This window comes from Cryptotermes secundus, unplaced genomic scaffold, assembly GCF_002891405.2.
Source record: "Cryptotermes secundus unplaced genomic scaffold, Csec_1.0 scaffold1133, whole genome shotgun sequence".
Lineage (NCBI taxonomy): Eukaryota > Metazoa > Arthropoda > Insecta > Blattodea > Kalotermitidae > Cryptotermes > Cryptotermes secundus.
In genome coordinates, this window is record NW_019728510.1 from 203,468 (window position 1) to 214,765 (window position 11,298).

The 11,298-nt window shown below is 40.8% G+C and overlaps 1 protein-coding gene across 4 annotated transcripts in view; it reads right to left on the bottom strand.

Annotated features, from left to right (window-relative positions):
* Positions 1-11,298, bottom strand: part of LOC111865264 (DNA damage-regulated autophagy modulator protein 2) — an 18,973-nt gene that overhangs the window by 4,088 nt on the left and 3,587 nt on the right. For all 4 annotated transcript variants that reach the window (XM_033751752.1, XM_033751753.1, XM_033751755.1 and 1 more), the window contains 3 exons: positions 7,575-7,652; positions 3,521-3,642; positions 1,289-1,518 (listed from right to left, as the gene is read on the bottom strand). In XM_033751752.1, the coding sequence (XP_033607643.1) occupies positions 1,289-1,518; positions 3,521-3,642; positions 7,575-7,652 (430 nt within the window). The remainder of the gene's footprint in view (positions 1-1,288; positions 1,519-3,520; positions 3,643-7,574; positions 7,653-11,298) is intronic.

Below are 11,298 nucleotides of genomic sequence, written 5' to 3' on the forward strand. Positions count from 1 at the left end.
TATACAGTGGTTGAGTAGAACAGGAGAAAGAGGAGACTAGCGACCCGCAACTGGATGAAAAGAGAGAGAAAGATGAGGTCCAAGAATCGTCTAAGAAAGTGTAATGTGTAATCCGAAACCAGTCGGCTCTTTAATTGTAATATTACTAAATGTATATAACACTATATTGCTTGTTTATACTAATATAGGGTAGCATAGGGTGAGGATGTGGGTTTCTGTAAATGTGATTTCCTCCCTTACCACATTTCGCACCCGCGCCCTCCTGCCAAGCCCGGTGAACAGTGTGCCCCTAGCCAATGAAGCAACGATAGAGGAAGTAATTCAGTCGTTTCCTTAGCCCTACCCCTGTGACTGCAGTACAGAAGGTGACAGCGGGGATACCTCCACGCTCCCCTGTAACCACGGACTAACTGGTGGCATAACAATCAGAAACAAAGTTCCAACTGACAATGTTGTACTGGATGGGATGCACCCAGGGGGTATGAGTGACAAGACGGACCTAATTTAGGGATAATTCTTTACCACTATATCCATTAGAATTGGGCCATCACACAAAACTGAACTCGGTTCTTGGTTATGAAAACCGGGCGTCTGTCAACCACAGCACTACCAGTTAGTTTTTTAGTTCGCTTAGTGAGGGGTGGAGTTCAACTGGGTTCACTTGGCACGGCGGTCCCTGATTTGCCTATTGTAGCCTGCCCCGGGTGATTATGATGAAGGACAAAGTGGCGATGGGACAGGTTTTCTCCGAATACTTCGGTTTCCCCTGCCAATCTTCATTCCACTAATTGCTCCACAATCACCCTCACCTATCATCTGGGGCTGGTACAATAGGCCATAAGTGGCCGCAGTACAAGGGACTTAGTCCCACCCCACTAGCAATAAAAGAAATACGTCACACCTTCGGTAGACAACATTATGAAAGAAAACTCCTGTTTGTTAACAAGATCTCGGGTATGGCTACTTTGGTACACATCATGCGTTAAAAGCAATATCGTAACATTCTAATAATGAAGTAACGATGTAGTTACTGCATGATGATGAAGTAACCTCGGGTATGTGTTAGACACACTATAAGTTCATTTATTTAGTGAGGAGTTATTGCATATATGCTCACAGAGCAATAAGCGGACATCGCGGACTTTAATGGTGACTTATTGTTGCGAAAAGGTCCTAAAAATACCTTTAATGTCATTTCGTATCCACAAGATGGTGTTGAATAGCCATAACGATCCAACACGAATAAGATAATACGTCAAATTCACAAGAAGATTTTTAATGAACTTACCTGTAAGATAAAATATATAGTTCCAGCTGCAAAGCATATAAAGGCTCCCAGCATGTGGACAACAATAACGTTAGATTCCTGGAAGTTGGCCACTATATCAAGGCCGGCACAGGAAGCAAGGCCGAAGGCCAGAGTCACTTTATTGAATCTGTGGCTTACTCCGTCCCCCGGCGTAAGAGTTTGTATACAGTTCTTTATTTCCAGGTATTTTATATATACACAGACAACAGCTAGAAGAGGAGACAAAATAAACACATGATTACTTAAAAATTAGTACGTCCATTCGAAGTCTACCGGGCCGGCGAGAGAGCACAGGTGAACCAAGCGGTCAAGAGGACCGTTTTAGGAGCGGCATATTTTAAAAGATTTTTTTCCTTTCTGTTCTTTTAAATTGATTTCTTCCAATCTTTTAAGTAATAAGACACTAATGACGGATGTCATCCTACTTTTTTCCTTGGCACTACAACCCCAGTGGGCCTAGGCCTACCTCCATGAACTTCTTCGTTCACTTCGGTTTTTCTAGATCTTACACATTTGGTAGGACCCCTTGGGCGGGTGATCAGCTCGTCGCAAGGCCTCTACCTGCACACAAACACAAGAAAACGCACACACACAAACTAAACATCCATCCCCTGAGTGGGATTCGAACCCATGATCCCGGTTTCCAAGCGAGCGAAGACAGTGCATGCCTTAGACCGCTCGGCTACCGTGACCGTTATTTCATCCTACTACCTGGAAGAAATTTTGAGAAAGTTGACTCAGCAGTTTGCTAATTTGGATATTAACAGGATTGTGTTCCATCTGTTTCACATTGTACTGAATTTACGCAGTGGAATTACAAGCTAGAGTGCTAAACTGGAGCAACATATATATTTAGGATGGACGTATATTTAATTAATTATCACCACACTGAAGAATGTCTGTAAAAAATGTAAAAGTAAGTAAGTAAAGTAAAGGTATCCCTGCAACAGGCCGTGGAGGTTCCCACATTTTTCTAGAAAATCGGCTCATAGATTTCGGCAAGTTTGTCAGCCTTGCGCGCCAGCCGCCCTTTACTCCCAAGAATATTCATGGTACTCATTTCTGTTAGAGGCTGAGTCGACCCCTGGGCCATAGTGCGGCTGAAAGGATTAGGTAAGTTGAAAAAAATCCAATGTCCTCATCGGGAATTGAACCCGCGACCTTCCGGCTTGTAGCATAGTGCCTCAACCAACTACGCTATCTCGTGCCCCCCGTAAAAAATGTGAAGATGATAATGATATATAACATTCTTGTAATTATTAGCAAATACAGAAAGTCTGTGTAAATCTTTGTACTTAAAATTAATGTATAATATGGAATATGATAATATGATATAAACCAAAATGAAATTCTCGCGATATTTCTATGGATATCTTTCCAGTATTGTTGTGATCATACTTATGAACATTTGAAAGCACTTATTTTTTTTTCAGAAGTCTTCATACGTTGACCCTGAACTTTTNAAGTTGAAAAAAATCCAATGTCCTCATCGGGAATTGAACCCGCGACCTTCCGGCTTGTAGCATAGTGCCTCAACCAACTACGCTATCTCGTGCCCCCCGTAAAAAATGTGAAGATGATAATGATATATAACATTCTTGTAATTATTAGCAAATACAGAAAGTCTGTGTAAATCTTTGTACTTAAAATTAATGTATAATATGGAATATGATAATATGATATAAACCAAAATGAAATTCTCGCGATATTTCTATGGATATCTTTCCAGTATTGTTGTGATCATACTTATGAACATTTGAAAGCACTTATTTTTTTTTCAGAAGTCTTCATACGTTGACCCTGAACTTTTAAAAAACACATTACATTTACAATAGATTCTGAAAATTACTCACTTAGGAAAGCTGCAAAGTTAATAACTTGTCCAAATATGCAACTCTCGGGCGAGAAACTCCCCGTTTCGCTTATNTGTGAAGATGATAATGATATATAACATTCTTGTAATTATTAGCAAATACAGAAAGTCTGTGTAAATCTTTGTACTTAAAATTAATGTATAATATGGAATATGATAATATGATATAAACCAAAATGAAATTCTCGCGATATTTCTATGGATATCTTTCCAGTATTGTTGTGATCATACTTATGAACATTTGAAAGCACTTATTTTTTTTTCAGAAGTCTTCATACGTTGACCCTGAACTTTTAAAAAACACATTACATTTACAATAGATTCTGAAAATTACTCACTTAGGAAAGCTGCAAAGTTAATAACTTGTCCAAATATGCAACTCTCGGGCGAGAAACTCCCCGTTTCGCTTATATAAGGGAATCCAGGTTCAACATGGTTGTTATGGACTGCTATAGCATACCTGTTGACAGAAAAGTGATTCATTACTGTCCAAACTCCCTACATTGCAGAGTAATGGAATGAAACACAAATGCGTCCCAAGAGTTTCGTTTATTTACTCAGAAGATTCTATGAAAATTATGGCCTTCATGGAGCTCCAAAATGAATCACCGTGTTAAGAAAGCCCACTACTTGGCCCGATTCTGAAACAGGTGGATCCAGTCCACACCATCACATTCTGTTCCTTGAAGGTCCGTGTTAACACCATTGCCCAATCTTCCCCTAGCTTTCCCCTGTGGTGTCTTCCGGTCTGGTGTTCCGCATTAAGTTTTGTATACATTTCTAATCCTCTCCACTCTTCCTGCGTGTTCTGTATGTCTCATCCGCACTGCTTTTTGTGAATATTTCAAAATAAAGCTCTTTGTCAGAAGTTACGTACGAAATCTAAAGTAAAAGAAAGGTAAAGGTATCCCTGTAAAAGGCCGTGGAGGCCTATAGGGTTGTGAGACGTTGAGGTTCCCATATTTTCTAGAAAATCGGCTCACAGATGGCGGTGAGTTTGTCAGCCTTACGCAACTGCCGCCCTTTACCCCCAGGAAGATTCCTGGTACTCATTTCTCTCAGGCTGAGTCGACTCCAAGGACATAGTACGGCTGGAAGGATTAGGTAAATTGAAAAGAACGACCTCATCGGAAAATCTAAGGACGCTTGTAATTTATTATATCCAACTGTGTTAATAGTTGATCCATTGATTATTAACATGACATAGGAAAACTCACCTTAGAATTTCAACTTCCGTATGTCTCTAAGGTACAAGCAAATTTCTTCCTGTCTTTGCGCAAAGTGCCGTATTTTTCCATTGAATTGAGCAACACGTACTTCGAGCAAGCTGTGACGCACGAGAATTACAGCCTTTTATGAGGACGACGTAATGAGTGCACACCCTATCGCACAGGTACATGACGTCACTTTAACTTAGGGATCTTCATTGGTTACTGTCCTGCCGAAATCTCTAACAGACGCGTAGCTCTATTTAGAAAAAAGTATCTGAGTTTTGCTGAACAGATCGTGGCCGCGCGATAGCTCAAGCAGTTAGTCGCTGGCTTCCCACCGCAGCGGCCCGTGTTCGATCCCGGGTCTCGTCAAGTGGGATTTGTGGCGGGCAAAGTGGCGCTGGGGCGGGTTTTCTACGAGTACTTCGGTTTCCCATGCCTATCTTCATTCCACCAAATTTTCCATCGTCATAATCACCCGGGGCAGACTACAATAGGCCACTCAGTGGTCGCCGTGCCGAGTGGACCCACTTGGACTCCACCACCACTAGCATTTTTTTTTTTTTTTGCTGAACAGATTGCATCTTGTTTCGGTTTTGACATTAATTCCAGAGGCCTTGTTTTGACTTTAGTCCGGTGTTATTTGTCCCGATGATTTCGTGGTTTAAAGAGTACTGTCTTCTAGGATATAACTCCGTGTACTCCGTTGAAAGTCGTCCGAAGTTTCGAAGGAATAAATGGCCTCCATCTTCAGGGTCGAATAAGCCCAGTAAGATACTAGCGAAAAGACAGTTGCAAGCAGCTGAAAGTCGGTTGACTTTCAGCAGAATACACAACATTATATCTCAGAAGATAGTACTGTTCAGAACAACCCTTGTGAGAACATAAAATACTACAGGTCATGGCTTTCCTGAGGTTCACGAGACAAACGCCTTGATGTCACCTTTACCCTCGAAGGCCCCCATATGAATATTTTTACATTTCAATCCAGATCAGTGTAACCTACCATCTGTTCTCTAGGGGCTTCAAAATTGGAATTCAAAACAGATATTATATTTCAATATCCTGTTGTATTGTGACATCATTTTTAGATTGTAAGTATGCCGTCAATAATGCAACAATAACCTTATATAAAATACAATAATAATGTTTGTTAAATACTTGAAAATGTCATTAAACTTACGTGTATACATTCATTTTTCTTGCTACACATTTCGGCCACACATTGACCATTATCGGGCAATATTTTTTGTTACTTGGGAGACCACTGCGCTGTACACTTTGTCTTCTGTGCCCTTAGGTACATCGTTATTTTTGTTGTTAGTTTCTTTCGTAGGATATTTCCATTGTACATTTTCTGGCGGTTATTTCAGTCTTTTCATGTCGTTTACTTTGTTGCGCGTGCTTTGAGTGCATACACAACAAAGTAAACGACATAAAAATACTGTGTCTTTTATATAAGATTATTGTTGCATTATTGACGGTATACTTACAATCTAAAAGTTCAAAACAGATAGTTCTCCCATTGTTTTTATGAGTGAAGCTTAGTCCCTCACTACAAGAAAGAAACAGTTTCACAGTGTTCAGGAATGGATTTCTCTGGGGAATATTCGGACCTAAGAGATGTAGTAACAGGAGAATGGAGGAAATGTCATTCTGAGGAATTTCATGTAGCCTTGACCAGATATTAATAGGATAGTGAATGGTAGAATGATGAGATTAACGGGGGAACCGAGCATTCGACGGACAGGTAAGAAGTGTATACAGATTTTTACTGTGGACCTAGAAATAAGGTGAGCCGGGATAACTCAGTTGGTATAGTGACAGGCTACGGGATGGAAGGTCAGCTTTCGATCCCCGGCAGAGGCAAGAGATTTTTCTGCTTCGCAGCGTCCAGACCGGCTCTCGGACCCACCCCTTCCCAGGGGTTAAAGCGGAAGGGATGTGAAGTTGACCACTCACCTCCACCTAGCTCAGTGGCCAAGACTATTGGAGCTATACCTCCGTAACTCTTATGTCTTCATAGCGCGGCGTTTACTTAATTAAGCACAGAGGCAACTTCACGATTACCTTTACCGAAAAGCAAGAGACAATTTAGGAGACAACGCTGAATGAGACACTGCCATGGAGACATATGAGGGAATGAAAGTACAGCTCCACCATCCTTGACATCGGCACTAGATGGAGATGAGTGGTCAGTTTCACGCTCCGGCGGCTTTATCCTCGGATAAATAGCCCCCGGTACACTTTGGATTAGAAGCTGGGTGGGCCCCAGAGCCGGTCTGGACATTGTGGAGAAGAGAAAAATTTTGCTCCTACCGGGAATCGTACCCCGGCCGTCCAGCCCCTATCCCGTCTCTATACCGACTGAGCTATCCCGTGAATGAGGAGGTAATAGTAAAATACCGTCATATCTTAACGGAATGTGGGCTTGACTCAGCTGGCACACGATAGGTTCCAGCAGCGCACGTAATAAATCTTCAGCGAATTGATAACCAGTTTGACGATTATCAGATTTTCTAAATGGACTTATTCATGTATTTGGTGGGCTTATGATTCTTATCACAATTGTATGTAAAAGAGACCTATATGGAAAGTGAAACACTAAGAAAATAAGGAATATACATTTGAATTGCCACATTCCAAGGCTGCCTGTTATATAGAATAGTTAGTTCTCTTTTGAAAAAATACTGGGGATCCTTGACTGGACTCAGGCAAGCAAAGGGACTCATTCGAGGACCCTCTGCTGAAAGAGCGAAGGAACTGTTGAAGTTAAACCGGAACCAGCTACGATGGGTGGTGGGACTACTTACAGGACACTGTCACCTCAAAGGACACCTCTTCAAACTGGGACTAAGTGATAGTCCCACTTGTGAGAGGCGTCAGGAAGAAAATGAAACAGCCACACATATCCTGTGTGAATGTGAGGCCTTAACTTATTTAAGATTACGTCACTTGGGTCAGTACTTTATGGAACCAAGTGACTATTTCGACGCCCCCACGTACAAAATCCTGTCAAAAGGGGAAGCACAATAGATCACTGTAGATCACGGTCAAGGGCCGAGAAGGCCTACCCCTTATACATTCATTCATTCATTCATTCATTCGTATCTTTTGAAAGCTTAGTCACTAGTTGAAATGATCATGGTTTCTATATGTTAACAAGAATAATTATACTTACGAGGCGAAGAATGAAACGGGCACTGCTACGAACACAATTAAGGGAAGCAAGTGTATCCTTCTAAAGGCCATGATTATTCTGTGAACAAATTAAATTCAATGTTCATTAACTATAAATACTTGTTCGTGCAACGATTGTTCTCGAAATAAACGAACACAAACATCCTATGAATCAAAAACCTTACATACGATATTAAACCCTGTCAAATATTAATTTCCTACCTTGAAATCACAGCTTAATAAAGTAATTCTTAGCCAAACAACCTTTGATGGTACATATTAGACATGAATTATATTCAAGAACAAAATGAGCTGTTTAAAGTTTCAACAAAAAACTAACAAAATTAATGTTACGTAGATTTTCTATATTCTTTGCCAGTTATACTGGCTCAGACAAATAAGGTAAACTATTTCTAAAAAGCAGTAAATAGTTTTTATTCATTTAAACAATTTCTGCACAAGGTCACGAATTCTTTCTCTGTTCTTGAGTTATTAACAAACAAGAAATTCTGGGAAGAACTAAGCGCCCACTTTCCTTTCGCTGTAATTTTGGTATCTGTTACGAAAAGAAGAAACAAAACTTCAGTATGTATGCGTAATGAAGCCAATAAAACAATAACGTCTGGAGGGAGGCTCCACTGAGTTGTCCTTAAATAGCATGATACACCTACCAAGTTTCATGAAAATAGATTCAGGTATTCAGCTAATATTAATGGCGTTACCTCAACAACTGCAGTGTTGGTATTACTGAAGAAGGAATTTCTTAAATAAGCCAGTGAGATGACCTCCTATGGCATGACATACATATCGAGTCTCACTAGGACTGGTTCAAGCATTCGAATAATATTAAGTGCGTTACTTCAAGAGCCTGATAGGCTATAGTTTTGGTATTACTGATGCGAGGGGTTTATAGTGTTCATCATTGAGTTGACCTCAGGTGGTATGATATACATACCAAGTTCCATGAAAATTGGTACCGACATTCAAGCAATATTAAGTTTATATATCGGAAATTTGAGAGGCTGTAATGTTGGTATATTTGAACTATGCCGTTGAAACGGACTCGGGTGACATAATATACGTACCAGGTTTCATGACGATCGGTTTAGGCATTTAAGGCATTTAAGTAACATTGCGTTTGTTATCGTGTTGGTATTATTGATTAAAGGGATTTATAAAGTACGCAGTTATATATATATATATATATAATAGTGTAACGTTGGCTGTTCCGACACGAATAAATTGCGTGGGTCTTCGGATTGGAACGAATTCTTTTATTGGACGCTTATTTGTACACAAACTCGTACAATTATTCACTTAGAGCGCTATTACACAGTCAGTACACTCTGGAACTCTTCTGCGAAATCTGAGCACAACCTGCGTCTGTCTCGCTAGAGTCGAATCCAAAAATGTGGGTACAAACTCTTGTGATACTTGTGATCTCAGCTCTCTGAGTCTCTGAGTCTCTGAGTCTGAGTCTCATTTCACGACCGACGGTCAGTAGGCCAGTCTATCTTGGCATAAAGCACCCATCTGGGGCTTGCGACCAGATCTTTATTCCTGTTTGACGGTTACGGTATTGTTTTTTGTGGGCCCCTCTCTGACGGGAGGATGGGTCTACCTTTTGTATATGCTGCTGGTCCTTCCCAGCGCAGTCTTCCTCGGGTTCGAGTCCCTTGATACTCGAGACCATATTTTCCTGTCTCAAATTTGAGCCTTCCCTTTTCGTCACCTCCTCCTAATTTTTTTTTAATTCGCTTAGTGGGAAGTGGAGACCAACTGGGTCCACTCTGCACGGCAGCCACTGACTGGACACATCACAAGACACAGTACACACACACAAAAAAAAAGAGGAAAAACAAATCCCATAGTGGAAGAACCATACAATACGCGAGTTTGTATTAAGACGCATAAGATGAACAAGTTTTAGTGTATACAAATTTTATTATAGTTGATGAAGAATGCACATTTTAATAATTTTATGAAAGACACATAATGGCAAGCAATGCAATATCTTAGCGTAAATAAAGCACCTGAGGATGGCACAATGTTGCCGAAACATTTCGTGAAGTGACATGTGAAACTGAGTGCACTACAAGACGGCCATTACATACACATCATGACTGACTGGCCTATTGTAGCCTGCCCCGGGTTATTATGATGATGGAGAATGTGGTGGAATGAAGATTAACAGAGGGAACCGAAGTACTCTGAGAAAACTCGTCCCAGCACCACTTTGTCCACCACAAATCCCATTTGACGAGCCCCGGGATCGACCCCGGGCCGCCGCGGTGGGAAGCCAGCGACTAACCGCTTGAGCTATGGCACGGTCTCTCCTCCTATTACTCGCAGGGTCACGGTGGAGGTAGTAAATCCCTCCTCCACACGGGTGTGCTGTTCAGCAAAGGATATCACGTACTGTTATCAGGCGTGTTGCGCATGCTTTGCTGTGATATGTATTTACCGGTCAGTTACCTAGCAGTGCTGTGTCAGTTCACCTTACAATATTTTCACTGTTCCTTATAGTGAAGGGCGCCAGATTCTCTGAGCCCTACACCTGGGTAAATGTATTGAGTAGCACCTCGAGAAAAAAGTAGTAGTCATGGAAACTCACTTCAGGTCGAAGCTTCATAAAATTGCCTTTCCAATCCCTGGCTAGTATACTTTAAAACTAGACCGCCTCTGTGTTCTAGTGGTCAGAGTTCAATTCCCGGAGTTACTAGATATTTCGTGAGAAGTAGTGGGTCTGGAATTGGCTCCACTCAGCATCGTGATGATAATTGAGGAGCTATTTTAAGGAAATAGCGGTTCCGCTCTAGAAAACCGAAATTAACGGTCGTGGAGATTCGTTGCGCTGCACACGCTAAAAGTATACACTAACTTCGCCGACAAGTGGCGGTCTCTCGGTCGGTATAAATTGCTTGAGGACTTCAGGCCACGGAGATTTTTTTTTTTTTTTTTTAAATCTCTTGTACCTGTTTTCAAGTGAGAGGAGAGAAGCATTTGGTGTCCTGAGCTAGAGAAAGAAAAGTTTCGAGAAGATATTCAACTAAATTTTTTATCAATCCCTTTTCTTTATTTCCGTTTCTCCATTTCTTTATCCTCTTTTCATCTATGGCTTCATATTCAAACGCCAATTTTTCTTTCTTTCTTTCTTTCTTTCTTTCTCTTTGTGTGATTATTAATGTTGTTACTCTTATTAGTATTCTACATAAGAGGTCAAATGACAATAAGCTCGTATTTTGCATTAGCCAGGTACTGAAATAATAATGGGATACGGTGAGACATTATGTCAGCTGTTCCTAGACTTCTTTACTACGTATGCACACGTAGTAAAGAATAGCAGCGGCACGCACACAGAAAGACTACACAGGATAACACCTATACAGTGTGGAAACAAGAACTAGCCGCTGCAGCACTTCAAACACAGGGCGAATAACCCTAACAATTTTAAAATTTTAAAATTTGGACAAGAATTTAAAGGTTTAAAATTAGAACTAAAGATTTTATTATGGTGCTATTACAATAAACTCAAAATTAACGTGTGTGAAGTAATCTACGGGTGGACAGCTATCAACGAAGTAGAAGTTGATAATGACAGGGAGAGTGTTTTAGATGTTAAATTTTGAACTGGGTGCAGTGTGACAGCGACGTGAGTGTTATACACCTGATGATGGCCGTCTGAGGCCGAAACATGTAGTGTAGGGAGCAAGATCAAAGACACA